Raw genomic sequence first — 19,991 nt, 5'->3', positions numbered from 1 at the left:
CGTCACATCTCCAGTCACAGAAACGTCTCCATCATTCTGTGTAATAAGGGTTTTAACAGCATTCTCATATTTTAAGTCATAAAATGAACCATGTAAACAGTCACAAGGATGAAACCCGTGTGAAGGTTCATAAACTCTCCTCATCACATCTCAATAGTTGATGTAAATTAAACTTGAGCTGTAACATAGTCTGAGCTGTGGTTTCTCCAACAATAAAACACATGTATATTTGACCTGCTCCATGTGTTTGCTGTAAAATCAGGACGGGATAGAATAACAGCTGTCACAGAGGAACAGTCTAAACAACGAGGAAATTCAAGCATCTTCTAATCACTCTTTGTATATGAGACAAAAGCAGCAGAAGAACCGAGGTTAAATGAGTTTAATATGAGGGAAGGAAACGTTACAAATCTGTTATTATACAACCGTAGCCTTATTATATTAGACCAGCTGAACTCAATCAAGATAAAATACGGTAAAATTAAATATGATCAAATAAAGTCAAATAAAGATCAAATAAAGACACAAGCACCTGAAAATGGTGAAGGCCCTTAGAATCACATGTCATTCTGCTTTAATACAAGGACTGAATTGAAATGCAGACTTTATCAGAACTTAAAGCATTACGTTAGATCAGTGGTCTCAACCCGGGGGGGTGTGGTCATTTAGTTAGTGAGTTAGTTAGTTAGACAGTTAGTTAGTTAGACAGTTAGACAGTTAGTTAGTTAGCTAGTGGGGCTTTGTTCAAAAAAGGTTGAGAAACACTGCATTAGGGTGAGGCTTCCTTTAAAACACACTGTCAGTTCACTCCTGGTGATGGGCTAGGGTTAGACTGAGGCTTCCCATAACCCCCTGTTTCCTCTGGGTTAGTGTCAGGGGTAGGTTAACCCTAACCCTAACCCTAACCCTAACCCTAACCCTAACCTTCTGTTTCCTCTGGGTTAGTGTCAGGGGTAGGTTAACCCTAACCCTAACCCTAACCATAACCCCCTGTTTCCTCTGGGTTAGTGTTAGTGGTAGGTTAACCCTAACCCTAACCTTCTGTTTCCTCTGGGTTAGTGTTAGTGGTAGGTTAACCCTAACCTTCTGTTTCCTCTGGGTTAGTGTTAGTGGTAGGTTAACCCTAACCCTAACCCCAGCCCTAACCTTCTGTTTCCTCTGGGTTAGTGTTAGTGGTAGGTTAACCCTAACCCTAACCCCAGCCCTAACCTTCTGTTTCCTCTGGGTTAGTGTTAGTGGTAGGTTAACCCTAACCCTAACCTTCTGTTTCCTCTGGGTTAGTGTTAGTGGTAGGTTAACCCTAACCCTAACCTTCTGTTTCCTCTGGGTTAGTGTTAGTGGTAGGTTAACCCTAACCCTATTCCTAACCCTGTGTTTCGTGGCTGACTCTGTAAAACCTGTCACCATGTGATCATTGGAGGTAAATCTCGGCTGCAGATCTCCGGTTCATCCCTGTTTGTTTCTCATCCCAGTGTCAGATTGCCTCACATTCCTCTCTCAGATTTCTCCGTCGGCGTATTTACAGTACAAGCGTCCACACCTGCTGAGCTGCAGAGTCTGCGGCCGCCCGGCGGTGGGAGGAGGGTTAGGGTTAGGATAAATCTGCCCATTGTTGAGACTCTGAGCAGCTCTGTGCTCTATTTGACAGCACTCACATTGTTTGCCATGTTCCTCAGAGGAGGAAGAAGAGGCCCGTTGTAAAGATAACACTTACATTGTGTACAGTGCAGTGGGGAGCAGCTTTTTATTGGCGCTTCTCTTGTGTTTGTCTGTTATCGTTTCATCGCTGTTTAGGTTGAAGAGGAAAGCTGAGTCTGGATGAAATAACACTGAAAGACTGGACAGAAATCTGAGGTTTTCTGCTTTATGAGGCTGAAAAAATGGAGAACAACCAGTTTGTTAGAGTCTGCATTTTTACAGCCTAAAGGTAGAACATAAGAGTCTACAAATACTTACTAAATACTAAATATAGCTACTTTTATTCTTCTGTAACTCATGCATTTTTATGTATTGTATTTGAAGTATTTTTTATACTCCTTACATTTTCACCACAGGCTCATATGAGGTGAATCATCCATTATTTTTATTTTGCATGAACACAAGTCTGTTTTTTACTTAGTGAAACAATAACACATAAAACAGATGACGGCTGAGTCCATCCTCACAAGATGAAAATGTTAGAACGGGTTGTCCAATAACCAGAGGGTTGGCAGTTCAAATCCCTGTCTGTCCTAGTCATGTGCTGTTGTGTCCTTGGGCAAGACATTTCACCCACCTCACCTCCAGTGTCACTCACACTGGTGTATGAATATGTATGAATGTTTGTTGGTGGTGGGAGGGGCCGTCTGTGTCAGTCTGTCCCAGGGCAGCTGTGGATACAGATGGAGTTTAGCACCACCAGTGAATGAATAATGGATCCAATGTAAGCGTTATATAAGTCTAAACCATTGTCATTATTATTATTATTAAAATGACATATATCAGTGTTATGATTGATGCCTCTCACTGATTGGTCACAGAAAATGAAGCCAGAATTTCCTACATCAGTGTTTAGTTTGACCTCGTCACAGATTAAACTCATCTCAGTGTGGTTGGATTTTGGTTTTGTTTTTGGATTTTGGTTTGTTGTGGATGGATTTTGTTTTTGTGTTTTGATTTCGGTCTGTTGTGGTTGAATTTGGTTCCTCGTAGTTGGATTTTGGTTTGTTGTGGATGGATTTTGGTTTTGGATTTCGGTTCATTGTGGTTGGATTTTGGCTTGTTGCAATTGGACTTTGGTTCATTATGATTGGATTTCAGTTGGTTGTGGCTGATGTTGTGTGGACTATATCTCTCTTTCAGAATGAAGGTCTACATTTGCTGATGCACCAGGTCCTGAAACTCCTGAGTGATCTGTGGTCCAGCAGAGACCCCCCTCTGTTTAAACCATCAGCTAAGGACGTTACCCAGACTCCTCTGTTTTCCACCGTCAGCTAACGTTACCCAGACTCCCTTTCTTTATCGGAGCTAGCGGAGGCCTACCACTGTTCAGCGCTATCACAAACTGAAACCAACAGGATAAGACAAGAATGTGCAGGAGCTCTGAACCCGGATCCAAACAGCCTCGGTGTCCCTGACAGTTTTACTAACTAACCCTAACCCAGGTCTAGATGCTCATATCTCTGAGCATTGATCATTGATCAGATCAGATCTTACGTAAAAACCTTTCCTAACCCGAACATTAAAAAAGACATGAATAAATTCATATTACTTTAAACACTGTTAATCTACATTTAAACTGAACTCAACAGGATTAAACTGAACTTTAAAGCAGTACATATGTCATAAATATATTTGAATATCGTCACATTTTACCTCTGGTTTTAGCAGATTTGTTTGCTGTAAATTTTGCATTTCACTAGTCTTAATGTTTTGTTGTGTTTACTAGATTAACTCAATCACTACTATTTATCCATGTTTCTTATTCACCAGTTTATTGTCAACTGAATTTCCTGCAGATCAAACCTCTATCTCAGTGTACCTGCATGAACTGAATGAATGAATGAACAGCCGAGTGTCCATCCTCCTCCATCTGACCACCCAGAGAGTTAACAGTGCTGGCTTACCCATAACCCACCTGGGCTGTAAAACCAGGCAGCTTGTCTGAGCCTGTTCAGATGCCATAAGAGCCGACATTCAGCCTGAGGGTCAAACCAGCACAGTTTTACCCTGAAATCCTCTGAAAACACGTAAACCTGTTAAGTAGGGTTGGACGACTCACCTGCTCAATAAACCTGCACATTTTAGGAATCCAAAGGTTCTTCTACATGACCTTTTCATTTTTTGTCTGAATATTAACTCTTTCCAGTTCTTGTTGTCATTAAAAACAGCCTGTTCCTTTGTTACATTTGCTAATCAGACACTTCATGTGTCTTCTGATTTTTTAAGTCACATTTATCACCAATGTTTTTTGCTCCACAGTGAGACGAATCATTTACAAACCTGTATATGTACACAACGGCGTATCCTACAAGTCTGATCTTTTTTTATAGAACTATTATACATTATTAATGGGACATTTTCACAGCTATCCTGATTCTGTTCCAAATTATCAGCCTTTAAAAAACACTACATCTGTAACAAAAATGACCTAAAATGTGATCAAATGAACCACTAGGTCCTAAAACATAGAGAACTTAAAATAAGACAGAAACATTAAATGTGCAAAGGAGTTAATTTTATACATCATGTAGTATGCATAGGTATATGTATATTATCAGATCATTCTCCGCTTAAACCAGAATCCTGTTCTTATTTGATCTTAAATGAGAAGGTTCTGTTGGACACCAAACACTTATCATAGTTTTAGTTCATGTTTATACAGAAAAAAAAGTTGAAGGAAAAGTTACCTTTAGTTCAGGTGGTAACACCATCTGATGTCTGTAGAAAACAAGATGATTTTCAATTAAAATCCACATGATCACGTTTTCTACATTAGTTCCATTAGTACTTTTTGTTCCACATATTAATCACATTTGTTTCAGAAAAGCAGCTGTGATAAACGATGTAAAAATGGAATGTGCGCTCTGTCGTGATAGAAAATCAGTTATTTACTGTGACTGGGAAAAACTTCACGTCTCACTGTTCAGAGGTTTTAAGGATCTAAAAAAAAAATTTGCGAGAAAGAAAATGAAGTAAGATTAAACACAGAGAGAAGAAAAGGTACTGGAGCCCATGATGCATTCATGATGCATTTTCTCTGACATCAAACATCTCCCACCTGGTATGCACTGGTCAACAACTAGGATTAGATGTTCACATAGACGACCATCTAAATTTCTGCTACAGTAGGAAGAATAATCCAGACTGAGGAGAAGACTAGTCAGCTTTCTGAAACCTGGATATGATGAGCAGGTCACAAACAGAATACTTTACACTCTTTGTTACACTGTGAAAAAGAGTTTTGGGGGTTGGTAAATACAAACTATGGAAATCAGTTCCATTTTAATCATCATTAATAGTCAGCCAGTGAAATCTGTTCTGACTGGTTAAAGTCTACCTATTTGTTAACAGTAACAATTGCTACTTAAAATAATATAAAATCTACACCATAATATTGTGACGTGAGGAGCAGCTGGGGGGAGTTTCCCAGCATTCATTGGGACAAACTAGTGGGGACAGTTTTTATGTGTTTTACAGTATTCTGAGTTGATAAGAAGTGTTGTTCTTTTAATATATGGCACCGTTATGGTGTGTTTGACTGTTTTGATTAGTTTTTTTGTTGTATGAATATTTCTGTTGAGTTGCATATTCTTGCACCATGAGCTCAGTTGCTTCTTTGTTTCATTATTCTCCGAGTGAGAGAGAGAGAGGGGAAAACTGAGTGATTTGCTGGACGTACAGAATAGAAACTGCATCAAATGTATCGATTTCATCACGCTAGTATCGATCCAATGCCAATACGCAAACACCTTAATATCGATACTATCAATATTTAGATTGATCCTCCCAGCCCTAAATTAAGTGGATGAACATATTTCTATCAACAACTGAGAGTTAATATTACCCACTTTTTATGAGTAATTTGTTGTGTAATCTATTGGGATGTGTTTGGTGGATTTTACCTGATTTCTTTTAGTGTGTTATAGCTGTTAAATTTTGTCACATTTTACTCAAAATATGGGGTAAAATCTACTCAACCAAAATGAGTGCAAATTGTTACCTCACTTTAACTGAGTAGATTCTAAAGGTTTGTTTTTACAGTGTACAAACAACCGCAACAACAAACATCAAATCTGTTGTAAACTTTGGTCCAAATCCACCAGCTTCATACTTTAAGGACACATGACTCATTAACTGAGGTGAAATCAGTGTAAAAGACAGACTCCCATCAGCCCCTGGTCTCCGAGACCCTGGATCCAGCTCCAGGATCCAGCCCTCAGGCAGATCAGGTCTCTTGAGTTTCTTCAGACCAGACTGGACCAGCTGAACCTGAGTTTAAACCCATCTGAGTGACAGTAGGGAGTGGTGGAATGTAAGGGGGCTGATGGGAAACGGCTGCAGGACGTTTGTGGACTAGAGGCTCAGGACAAATCCACGGCAGCTTTAATGACCCCTAAACCAGGTCTAGATCTAACCCTAATCCAGGTCTGGATCTAACCCAGGTCTAGATCTGACTATAACTCGGGTCTAGGTCTAACCCAGGTTTAGATCTGACCCTATTTCAGGTCCAGATCTAACCCATTTGTGGATGTTTGTGGACCAGAGGCTCACAGCAGCAGATCCACAGCAGCTTTAATGACATGTTGTCGGTTTAGTCAGACACCTACTGTGAAAACAGGTTGAGTCAGAGTGGAGACGATTACAGGACAATGTGTGTTTGTGTTTGGGAGGATAAAGACCCACACCTGGACCTGAACCGCCACCACCTTATCACAAAGACAACGAGTCCGCTTCCACAGCCCAGTGGGAGGAACGACTTCACTGTGTCATTAAAGTCAAGACGCTCCTTTGTCTAGTCTGAAATCTGAAAGAAACTATGTGGAGAATCACAGGCCTGAACAGACTCGCGAAGGGTTAAAAGACACTGATCCGTCCGTTAATTAGATTCAGAGCTCAGGAACTTTTGCGTAGTTTCCACATTCCTGTTTCTCGGAAAGAAATTCCTAAGCTGTTCTGTCACTGAGAATAAATGTTCTTAAAGCTGTAATTGAGAAAAGATGATGCAGCTGATGCGGATCAGTATCAGAGCAAGTGACGGGAATCTGCACTAATGCATTAAATTGTTCAGATTATTCAGAATGACCGACGTCTGCACATTTCATTTAGTTTCGCTCTCAGAAAGCAGCTTCAAAACAACATCAAGTACATAAATGAAAAAAAATATCACATGTTGTATACCAGACTTGGACTGTGTACATTAAACTGAACTTTTTTTTTTAACAATATATTTATTAACACATTTTTCATATACACACATACACTTGTAAATATACACACAATTGTAACAAGCTTATAGACCTGTGCCTCATTAACAAAGGCACCTGCAACATTACAAGTGCTATAAGCAAAAACAAAAAAATAGAAAAATTACAAATAAACAATACACATACACATCACAAACTTCTCAGTCATAAACATTTGTGCATAATTTAATGCCCTTTTACAATTACGGGTATTTGAACTCATTAACCCTGTTGTAAGGTTTACACAATTGAATATTTATTCCTCCTCATTGTCATTTACTAAATCAACACTTTTAACAAACATCTTAAAAGGTTCCCCTATCTTTTCAAACATATCCTGCCTTCCTTTTTGTATGTCTGTTCCTTTTTGTATATCTGTTCAAAGGAAAAGTTATCAACGTTTGATTCACCCAGTACATAATACTCGACCTGCTAATCTTTTTCCAAAACATTGCAATGGATCTTTTGGCATGTAAAAGACACATATCTATTAATATTTGTTCACTTTTGTTATATTTATGACCTTTTGGATAAAGTCTTAAAACAAACAGTGCAGGATCCATTGGAATGATTTTTGAAGTCATTTTTTCAAACTAAACTTTTACTTCATTGAATATTCACGATGCATCTTCAGTTACACAGCATTTGGTTTTCCCATTATTATCAGTGTTTCTAACCTATAATAACATTTTCTGTTTTAGTTGATTATTTTATTTTCATTTCATGTTTTTGCTGCAGTTTGAATTCTTTTGTCCAGACGTCACCTGTAGTGACAGTGTTCACCAGTATCTCATCTGTGAAATGATTCACTTGTGTTGATAGTTTTATTACCTCTGACTCACAGTTGACATAAACTGTAAAACTGAACGTGATGAAGTGGGTCAACTGAACACGTTTCTACTGACGTCTGTGAAGTCGGACGCAGCTTCTCCATCTGCCTCCCCTTTACCTGTTGACTTCAGGTAATAGTAGAGGATATGGAAACAGAACCTGCTCCTATCGCTGTGAGATCAGAGACCAGCACTGACCTACATAACGCTGTTGGAAACCTGCCTCATAATATAAAGCATTATTCAGATTCCAGTCGTCTGTGTTCGATCTGTTCTGAGGCGATTCAGACTAAAATCACCACAAATCAAAACTTTAAGAAGATTTAAAGCACAATGAGGTCAATTCAGAAAGAAACGGTCAATGAATGTCTGATCAGACCTTCTGATTGGGTGAAAACTGGGTCAGTTTATGAGGCTTTAACAGGTCCGTGTTAAGGTGAACAGATGCTGCGGTGACGCTTCACATGTTGGTACATGAAACCTGGAACACCCCTGACCAGAAGCCCACCACAATCAGGGTCATTCAGCCTGAGGCCCTCAAGTGGGTGGAGTTCTTGGGTGAGGAGGAGAAAATGTTGAAGATAAGATAAGAGGCTTTACTGTCATTGTATTTCCATGTAATGAAATTTGGCTGCACCTCCATAAAAGTAACAGATACTCTGAGTACAGAAGAATCTAACGTTAAAGTAGAAGAAAAACTGAGGGACAGAAAGAGGGAGAATCCATTGAACCAGAGTGGAGGTTTGTTGTTAAGACAAAGGGTTAGCCCTAAACAAGCCCCCCAACCCTAACCCTAAAACAAGCCCCCCAACCCTAACCCTCAAACCCTAAAACAAGCCCCCCCAACCCTAACCCTCAAACCCTAAAACAAGCCCCCCAACCCTAACTCTCAAACCCTAAAACAAGCCCCCCAACCCTAACTCTCAAACCCTATAACAAGCCCCCCAACCCTAACTCTCAAACCCTAACTGTAATATGGATGTTTTACCAAACAAACCCATTCATCCTCCCTAACCCCAAACCCCCCTAACCCTAAAACAATGCCCCTAACCCTAGCACTAAAACAAATCCCCTTACCCTAACCCTAACACTAAAACAAACCCCCCAACCCTAACCCTAGCACTAAATCAAACCCCCAAGCCCCCTAACCCCTGCCCTAAAACAAGCCTCTCAACCCTAACCTTGTAACCCCAGCCTTAATATGGATGTTTTACCAAACAAACCCATCCATCCTCCCTAACCTTAAAACACATCTCCTAACCCTAGTACTAAAGCAAACCCCTTAACCCTATCCTTAACTCCCCAACACCCCTAACCCCTTCCCTAAAACAAGCCCCTCACCCCTAACCCTAAAACATGTCCCCTAACCCAAACCCTTTATATGGATATTTTACCAAACAAACCCATCCTTACTCCCTAATCCTAACCCCCCCCAACCCTAACCCCAACCTTAACTTCCCCTAACCCTAGCCCTAAAACTTGCCCCCTAAGTCAACATCTTCGAAGTCAACAGTTTTAAAGACTCTGATTTCTGTGTAAATTTGACCTGTTTCCCAATAGAAGAGTCAATGGAAGGTGATAAAATCCAGATCTGTAGCAGATTAGGAGACTCAAGGGTTTTGTTGAATGACAGGATGTGTATATTCAGACACTTTCCATGTGACCGGTGTCTCTGTAACTCCTATATTAGCAGATCAGTGATTAAACCTGATCTCTGACCTCAGAGATGACCTGTGTATCTGCTGGTTATCAGAGTTTACAGTCCGTCACAGCTCCGTTACACTGGCTTTAAAGGATCTAATCTCATATAAGTGGAAAACACAGACCAGATGATGGCAGATATTAACAACCATGGTCTTCAGTCACATTGACATTTTATGGACAATCTGGGTATACATGTAAAGATTTTAGACTTAGATTTACATTTTTCTGAAAACTTAACGTCCATTTTTAACATCTGTTTCTACATTTGTTTCATATACCTTCATTCTGTCAAGTCGTCACCAGAAAATCCACGTTTTCATGACGTAAACTCGAATTTATTTATGTACAGACATAAACCCACAGTCAGTGTTAAATCCTCTCAACTTGCCGAGGCCATGGCTTTAAAACAATAAGCCTCAGCGTGACATGCTGATGCCACAGTGGAAACGACTGCACACAGTTTTCCCACAATTTGCCAAAAACAGGAAATTAGTTTTCACAGAGCAGAATTTGTTTTCAGAGATGACAGCTAGAGCTTTTTCCTCAAACATGAGCAGCTTTTGTTTTTGTTTTTTTTCTTTAATACCAGCAGACAAGATCTCATTACATCCAGAGTCTGTGACAATTAATAACAAAAGAAAATCAGTAGGATAATGATAATTTTATAATACTTTGGATTTCTCAAATTTGTTATGCATTTTTCAGAATCATTTACAATGAAATAAACATGATATCGTGTTTCTGCAGCGTCTATCTCTGTTTCAACCTGTTTTTACTTGGATTTAAGGAAACTTATTTACCTCACACCACTAACCTACACCTGTTAGTAAATAGTGTAGTTTCATGGAATTGTTCACTGCGGTATTTGTTGAATTTTGTTATTTAATCTTGACCTTTTATTAGAGGACAAACTGTGTTTAATGCAAGAGAGCTGATTTTTAACTGTAAATGTGCTTGTTTTTCTTCGGTATAACCATGGTGGGAAAAGGGAGCTTTTGTTTAACATGGGAAGAGACGTGTTTCCAAAGCTGGTGTGAGTCAGACTATTATCAGTGTTATGGCAGAGCTGCTGCTGTTTGCTTTCTGTAATAGTACCAGTGCACACCATCCAAGTACTGCAGTTCCTCTGCAAAAAAGGTCCCATCCATTACAGGTCAAAGTGGATGAACACAATGAAACCCACCAGGTTGGAGTTTGGAGCCTTGATATTTCATCATAATTTAACATCTACAGATATGAAACAGTTGAAGTCGATCTCCTCCTTATCTGTTAAACAGATCTTCTCTTTATTACTATAGTAATAGTGGTTCAATGGTTGTAATGGGTTGAATGTGAATGAAACAACAGGTGCATTTAATGTTTATACACAAGTGTTTTAGTTGATTATTTAACTCTTATTAGCCATACTTCAAACTGTACCCTATGTACCCTAACTCTAACCCTAAACTGTATCCTATGTACCTTAACCTGAACTCTAACTCTAAACTGTACCCTTTGTACCCAAACCCTAACTCCGAACTGTACACTATGTACCCTACCCAGCCAGTATGTCCATGTGGGCCCTAGAAGGGTTACATTTGGGCTGCATATAAGGGTCCCATGTGGGTTTGTCTACAGTTTCCATGGTGGCCCCACATGTATTTGCCCATATGAGAATCAGAATCAGAGATCTGAATATGTCATATTATTTATTCTTCACACTATTTATCCCACAATATTTATCTTTCATGTCATTTGCACTACTCCTCATGTTATTTGCACGACTTAAATTCTGTTTTATAAATATCTTAGTTTGCAATGCTTTTTTATTTTTCAATGTAAATAACTGTGCCTTCTACTGATATTTGTTGTTGTTTTACTGATATTTGTTGTCTGTCTGTAAATTCTTGCACTGAACCTGAGAGCTTTACCTCAGTTTTGCTGTACTTGGTACAATGACAATAAAGAGATTCTGATTCTGATTTAGATTCTGATTCTGATATGGGCAAACACATGTGGGGCCACCATGGAAACGGCGACAAACCCACATGGGACCCTAATATGCAGCCCAGATGTAACCTTTCTGGAGCCCACAATGACCTGCTGGCTGGGCTAACCCTAACTCTAACTCCAGACTGTACCCTAACCCTAACCCTATTGAACATATCTTCAGTTTATCACAAACCGATAAACTTCATGAGTTTTTTTTTTTCCATTTAATAATTTTAAAAAATGCCCCTTCTCTTCACCCTCCTCTTCCTCCTCCTCTTCCTCCCCTCCTTCTCCTTCTCCTCCCCCTCCTCCTCCTCCTAAATATGTCGGATTTACCACTTCAAAGAACTTCTAATCTCATATTTGCTTTGGCGACTTCTCTGAGTCGCGCTGCAGGAAGTCGCTGAGCCTCCTCTTTTGTTGAGGTGTGATCAACCCTCTGGAGGCATTTTATACTGAAATGAGTTTAATTTTCAGCCAAACAAATACAACAGCCTGGAGCTTAAATGTTAACCCTGGGCCCCAGAGGGGAAAATGCTGTTCTCTGAAAACACAAAGGTGTAGAAATGCTTTTAGATTGACAGCAGACCTATCAGATATCCCCTGGGGGAAAGACTGTAATGGTCTGAGCTTCACATCAAAGCTGGACTGAAGGTCATAATACTGAGGCAGGTCTCAGGTTTCCTTCAGGTATTCACTCTTATCAATACGGACACACTGTGTGAGTTTGTGATGAAGCTCTGTGTTTAAATCAGATGAACAGAATATTACAGTGTGTTCATCATGTTCTCCAAATGCCCTTAAAAGTCTTTACAGCCATACTTCAGCCAGTGATTATATAATTCAGCTATCTTTGAAATACCTGCACTCCAGTAAATCCACTCTCTGGCAGCTCAGAGCTACACTTTAACTTTGGCCCACACTCAGGTATTTTGGGGTCTTTTGTTTCATTTGAGGTGTTTTTACAACATTCATGGAGCTGTGGAGCACTGAGCAGGTGTTTGAATGGGCGGTTCAGCCTGTAGATCAGGGGTCTCAAACATGCGGCCCGGGGGCCAAATGCGGCCTGCCAAAGGGTCCAATCTGGCCCCTGGGATGAATTTACAAAGTGTAAAAATTCCACTGTCAAGCCTGTGGAACTCATTTTAGGTCAGGTTCCTCATACAGACCAATATGATGTACAGTAAAATAATAACAGCAGAATAACCAACAAAAAATAATGACTCTATTTTCTTCTCGGTTTGATGTGAAAAAAATAATATTACACTATGCCTACAAATAATGACAACTTCAAATTTTTGTCTTTGTTTTAGTGCAAAAATTAAAACTAAATTCTGAAAATATTTACATTTACAAACTATCCTGTAACAATAAAATGTGAATTATCTGAACAAATATGAACAACCTGAAATGTCTAAAGAAAATTAAGCACAATTTTAACCATTTTCTGCCTGTTCCTCAGTGTCTAGTGTCTTTGTAGATCTGATCCATAATGCACATGTAGAAATGATGAGTTGAGGCAGAATATTATTGAAATTGCACTTATTTTTCATAAGACATTTCAGTTTTTTCAGGTTATTCACATCTTTTTTGTTTGGATAATTCATAAAAGTAAGTATTTTCATAATTTAATGGTTTTTTTATATACTAAAACAAAGACAAAAATTTGGAGTTGTCATTATTTATAGGTTATTCTGCTATTATTTTACTGGTCCGACTCACTGGAGATCAAATCAGGCAGAATGTGGCCCCTGGAAGAAAAGGAGTTTGAGATCCCTGCTGTGGATAAATTGATGTTGTAGATACGTCCATGCACATGACATCTGGATTTGTTGTTTTTTTTTTTTTTGTTTCAACAGGTAAATCTGACACGGTTCTGGACAGTGAGGTGGTTCTGACCAAACTGAAACTATTCAGTACGTTTCATGAGCGGCTGCTGATTTCCGATGACTCTGTGTCCACCATCTCGACTGTTTCTGAGCAAGACCTCAACAAACCCTCTGAGGTCCACCCTACCCCTAACCCTCAGGTGGAGTCTGGATCAGACTACTTGTCCTCCATCTTCTCGGACTCTCAGCTGCCCAGATTGTATAAATTTGAGTCGGAGGATTCTGGAGTGGAGCTGCCCAGCGGAGCCAACTCTCCATCCACACCCACCGGGTCTGAGCAGAGCTTCGTGGTCCACAGCCGAGAGTCCTCCTGCGACTCAGCAAACCTGAACTCAGAGTCTACAGGTCTGACAGAACCACTACAGACCCATGAACAGGGCTGTGAGAGTGAACCGGTAGAAGGCTCAGTGGATACAACAGAACTCGGACCTGGAGAAGAACTCAGAGACTCTTATTCTGAAGACGATGTGGACAAGTGTGGAACTTCAGATAATAAACCTGGAGGAGATGAGCAGATGTGTGAGGAGCCTGTAGAAGCCATCCAATCAGACAGCAGTAGGCGTCGGTCCACAGTAAACACCCCAGAGGGAGGTCTGAGGAGGAGGTCCACCAGCGACAGCCTGGACCACTACATGGACGAGTGCTGCAGACTCAGTGAGGTAAGCTCTGCACTTCTATTGTTCTTATTATAGAGGACAGGTGGGGGTGGGGGTGGGGTGTTTATAGATATACCAGGAATTCCATCTGTCCAAGATTTTTGTTCATCCTATTTCTCAGACACTATTCACCCGATTCTTTTCAAATTCGACACATATGTTCTGTTCCACTAGGAGAGGTGCAGTGCACAGTTTCAGGCTGAATTTCAATTTTAGGATTTTTAGAAATGCATTTTTAAAAATTTGAACTTAGACAACTGAGTTCTCTGACACTATTCACTCAGTTCTTTTCAAACTTGACATATGTGTTTTGTATCACTAGAGGAGGTACAGTATATAGTTTGATGACTGAATTTCAATTTTTGGATAGTTTTTTTACAAATTTATGAAAATTCAACTTTCAATTTTTGTCCAACCTATTCCTCGGACACTATTCACCCAATTCTTTTCAAATTTCATGCACATGCTCTTTACAACTAGGAAAGGTGCAGTGCACAGATTTGTGGCTGAATTTCAATTTTGGGATTTTTTAAAATACATTTTTTAAAATTTCAACTTAGACAATTTGTCCAACTGATTTCTTGGATACTATTTCTTGGACACTATTCACCTGATTCTTTTCAAATTTGACACACATGTTCTGTATCACTAGAAGAGGTGCAGTGCACAGTTTGATGGCTGAATTTCAATTTTGGGATTTTTTTTACAGATTTTTGAAAATTTCAACTTATGATTTTTGTCCAACCTATTCCTTGGACACTATTCACCCAATTCTTTTAAAATTTCACACATGTTCTTTACAACTAGGAAAGGTGCAGTGTGCAGATTCATGGCGAAATTTCAATTTTGGGATTTTTTTTTAAATCTCAGCCAAGATAATTTGTCCAACTGATTTCTTGAACATTATTCTCCTAATTCTTTTCAAAGTTCACACACACACACACACACACGTTCTTTACATTTGCCTTTCTCTGAATTTTTGCTTTTTTTTGTTGTTGTTTTTACAGATTTTTGAAAAGTTTTTAAAAAGATTGAACGTTTAGACTCAAAATTAATCCCTGGGTGGGCAGCATGGGGCAAAGTGTTGTTCAAACGGGCAGGGGTATTAGTAAGGTCTGCTTACTTTTCCCTTTTTTTTTTGGGGGGGGGGGGGGTGTCTTCCCCCACATCACCAGATCACCTGAAGGTTATTTATTCATCTCTGGTCAAAATGTCTTTTCATCATGTTGTAACTCAGGTGGTCTAAGAGGAACTGGGTTCTGCTGTTCCTCTGGACAGATAGGGTTTAAACACATGACTGACAGCACTTATTATCAACCCACTTTGCTTTTCAGTTTAAAAAGAAAATCATAATTTCATATATAATGTATAGAGTGTCATTATTGCCATATGCGTGTTGGAGAAACTGGAGCTGATCATGAACAGACACAAGTCAGTATGGTTAAACATAAAACTTCATACATTCAACTGAAGACCAATTGCAACCATTAGATCTAAGAAAAGTCTGGTTTTGTATTTATTCTGGTCCTATTCACAATGACTGAGAATGATAGGTAAACCTAGCCACCTTTACTCTACTTTAATTAATGGATTAAACAAATAAAATGGATTTATGGTTAATATTTGATTGTGAATACTGTAATGAAATGTAAACCCAGGTGTATGGGTCACACTTTTCTCACCATATTAAATGTAAGATGAACCCAGTGGTAAATATAATTAAAGCAGAACACAACCACATTAACCTGCACAAACATGTAGAAGGGAAACTGGACTTATAACTTTGAATTAAAACCTACAGAGTAGTTGTGTGTGTGGGATAAAATGTTCTACAAGCCTGCATTAGAGTTAAACTAAAGTATAAATCAGTTTTTAGGATTCACTCTCTTGTAAAACAAACCGAATCATCTTTTTATTTATGCAAAAAGATTCCAGATTATGTCAACATCAGTGCATTTACATAAGAATCACAAAACAGGCAAAACAGTTTGACATCATGTGTAATTATGTATGTGGTAATTAACAGAGTCTAATAAGGTAAATACTGAACACAACCATTTGCTGTGAAGTGTTTGTAAAGAAACACTCTAATGTTTTCTAATATGAAATAGTTTCATCTGTCTTTGCCTCCGTCCACGCTGTCCTGACAGTTTACGTCTGTTGGTTTCCAGTGGCGCCAACAGTGAGATTTATCCACCTTTAAGATGATTTTCTGTCCAAACAGGCTTTTACATGTTACAGCTCCATGTTGTCAGGGTTTACAGAGTCAGGATGAAACAGCAGATTAAAACAGCCTAATGGGTTCATATCAGACAGTGCCATGTGTTGAGTTAGAAATGTTATGGTGACTTCAGATGTGCAATAAAAAAAATCTAAATTTTACCAAGTGTATTTTAGTCATTTCTAGTCAAAATATCTCATCACACTTAAAATAAGACATAATCACCTAAAGACTAACTTTTCAGTGAGATAGAAGAACTTATTTTTAAACAACAGATCTTGAAAATCTTATTTCAAGAAATCTTACCAAGATAATTTTCACTTGTTCCATTGGCAGATTTTTTTGCTTAAATTAAACAAAAAAATATTGAATTAATAATATAATAATAATAATAATAATAATAATAATAATAATAATAATAATAATAATAATAATAATAATAATTAATAATCTGTCAATGGAACAAGTGAAAAATTATCTTGGTAAGATTTCTTGAGATTTTCAAGATCTATTGTCTAAAAAATGTTCCTATATCTCACCGAAAAGTTACTCTTTAGGTGATTATGTCTTATTTTAAGAGTGATGAGATATTTTGACTAGAAATGAGAAAAATAGACTTGGTAAGATTTAGATTTTTTCCAGTGTGAGGATGAACACCGAACTGACTTCATGTCCTCTGTCATTATCTCAAATTGTAAACTCTTCACAGACATTGTATCATCAGGAGGTTTCATCACTGCAGCTAAAATAAGAGTCATGACCCGAACTCATACTGTCTTGACACACAGAACAAAACAAACTTTTACCACCAAACACAGAGTACTCACCCTAACCCCAAAATAAGATTCATGACCCTTTGGTGTCAAACTCATTTTAGTTCAGGTTCCACATACAGACCAATGTGATCTCAAGTAAAATAATACCATGATAACTTGTAAATAATGAAAAATTTTCGTCTTGGTTTAAAGTGAAAAAAACAACAACATTTCTCAATGAAAATATCAACAATTTTTAAACTATCCTTTCACAATAAATTACAAATAAATGCATAATTAAAAACAAATACTAACAACCTGAAATACACAATTTTAACAATATTCTGCCTGTTCCTAAATATTTGGTGCATTTTTGGATCCACTGTGATCTGTAAGTTGTGTTAATAATAAGCTGAGATGTAGTATTGTAGATATTATTCTTATTTTAGTTCCAAACTCCAAAATTTTAACAATATTCTGCCCATTACCAAAAGTATGTGTAACATTGTGTGTAATGCATAATAAGTTGAGGCATAATGTTGTTAAAATTGCACTCATTTTTCTTATGAAATTTCAGCTGTTTCCAGTTTTTTGTAAAATGTAAATATTTTCACAATTTAATGCTTTGTTTATTTTATTTTATTTTATTTTTTTAGATCACATTAGATAGAACTTTATTGATCCTTTGGACAGAATCCTCGGGACATTGAGGTTCCAATAGCAGCACAACACTGGATATACACATAAGAAATACTACAAAAATATAGCAAAACAACAACTCTAAAAAGCAAACAGTATTTGAAAAAAACACTCAATTGCACATCATAATGTACTAATAAAAACAGCAAGGTGGTAATGATAAAGTAATGATAACCATTAGGGATGCACCGATACCACTTTTTTCCATTCCGAGTACAAGTACGAGTACTTACATTTGAGTGCTTGCCGATACCAAGTACTGATACAAGTACTTAATAATCCCATTCCAGTCGTTAGTTCCTTTTGTAAATGTGCTTTATTGTCGTTGTCATTAGTCTGACTGGAACAAAGTGCTGCTACTGACATTTAATGTGTTGGAATGAGCGTTTGTCAATTAATCCACCAGGGGGCGCCGCTCTGAATTAACCATACTGGACAAATACCACGAAGAAGAGGAAAGTTTAATGAGAAGAATAAGAAGAAAGTCAGTAATAACAAACATGGAGACAACAGAGGTAACACCAATGTGAAACTAATATTGCAGCGTTTTCACTGGTAAGGTTTAAAAGCGAAGCTCCAGCAGGAAGAGAAAAGAGAAATGAGCGATAAGTTTGGTTTTCACTTCCGCTGGCGGCGGTCCACACCGCTCCGTACCCCTCTCCGTCTGGGTATGCATTCGCTAGCACCTGGAAAACGGATGGAATGTATGCAGAGGACGGACAGAGCACTGCGTCCGTATCTGTCTGTGTCTGTAGCGTTACTTACAGTCAGCGTTACTTTTATCACCGTCATTTATTTTGAAAAATCTCCACACTCTTCACACTCCACACACAGTATTCCTCCTCCTTGTACCTGCTGCACTGAACTGTGAATGTCACACAGCCGTAAGTGGTGTTGGTGCATTTACATCGGATTACTTTTATGAGTACAAATACGAGTACACACACTGAGTATCGGAGCCGATACCCAATACTCATATCGGAATCGGTGCATCCCTAATAACCATAACAATAATAACAATGATAAATAGATGGTTTTGCTTTATGTGTATATACATATATATATATATATATATATATATATATATATATATATATATATATATATATATATATATATGTATATAAAGTTATTAAGTTATTGTGGTGATAATAGTAACAGTCATAATGATGTATAATAATAATTACATTAATTTTGTACTAAGACAAAGAGAAAAACTTGGAGTTGTCATTATTTATAGGTTATTATGCCATTATTTTACTGGTCTGATCCGCTGGAGATCAAATTGGGCTGAATGTGGATCCTGAGTTTGACAGCCGTGGTCTAAACTCAGTGGGTTAGGGTTAGGGCTTTGGTAAATCCACCATCCTTTGAGCTTCTGATACTGAGGAAAGACGGGATCATTCAATGAGAAAAGACATTTCCTTGTAAGACGATCAAGGCAGAGGTTTTATGTTTTTTAATAAGTCAGTATAGTGTGATATCTGCTGTTTGCTGTATATGAACTCAGTTTGAGTGATTGGTTGGTTCTGCTGGAGGCTTTTATTTCTCTTTCCTGACCGTAGTCTCCAGTCTGGTCCTCATGTGGATGTGGACTCAGAGGAAGTGCAGGGTGTGTGTTTGTTTGTGTGTTTGCTCTTTTCTAAGTGGGTCTGTGCACGCCACCGGGGTCATTCCTGGATCCTGGTCTGAGTTCCCGTCTGTGGATCACTCAGTAGGTCTCTGTGGAGTGGTGGATAAGATCAACAGCTATCAACCCCCCCCCCCATCAACAACTAACCCAGAGGAAGTGAGGGTCGTCTGCTGGAAGGAATACCCCTCCTTATCTTAATGGGCCAACAATAAAGGCTTGGTCCACTGAGTCAGTAGAGCACAGATTCACCCAGAGCCTGTAAGTCTGAATCATGAGGAGAACGTGTTCAGATGTTGTGTTCATGGCCTGGAGAAATCCAGTTGGTGGGGTGTCAAATCCATTTTAGTTCAGGGTCCACATACAGACCAATGGGATCTAAAGATTCAAGATTCAAACATTTTTATTGTCATCATATGTGAACGTTAAAAATTTAGGCAGGTAGTTCTCGGCTAAGGTACAAGTTAAATACAAAAAAACAAGATAAAATATCACACACACTATAATATGTACATCACAAGGTTATAATAGTTTTGGATTTTTCATTATAGTTTAGTTTTATTTAGTTTTGACTTTTTTTCTCTAATTCAGTTAGTTTTAATTCATTTTTAGAGCAGATTTGCTAGTTTTTATTAGTTTTCATTTTTTTCTAGCTGCTTGGTTTTAGTTTTGTTTTAGTTTCATCATACCTT

At 38.3% G+C, this 19,991-nt stretch overlaps 1 protein-coding gene across 1 annotated transcript in view; it reads left to right on the top strand.

Moving 5' to 3' along the window:
* The window catches only part of LOC115434612 (uncharacterized), a 52,295-nt gene that overhangs the window by 2,012 nt on the left and 30,292 nt on the right, over nucleotides 1-19,991 (top strand). The window contains exon 2 of the mRNA XM_030156647.1: nucleotides 13,309-13,997. Within this exon, the coding sequence (XP_030012507.1) occupies nucleotides 13,309-13,997 (689 nt within the window). The remainder of the gene's footprint in view (nucleotides 1-13,308; nucleotides 13,998-19,991) is intronic.

The sequence above is a fragment of the Sphaeramia orbicularis genome, chromosome 15 (genome assembly GCF_902148855.1).
Source record: "Sphaeramia orbicularis chromosome 15, fSphaOr1.1, whole genome shotgun sequence".
In the NCBI taxonomy this organism is placed as follows: Eukaryota; Metazoa; Chordata; class Actinopteri; order Kurtiformes; family Apogonidae; genus Sphaeramia; species Sphaeramia orbicularis.
Note: the sequence above shows the minus strand (reverse complement) of the source record. Positions and strands in the feature narration are given on the sequence as shown.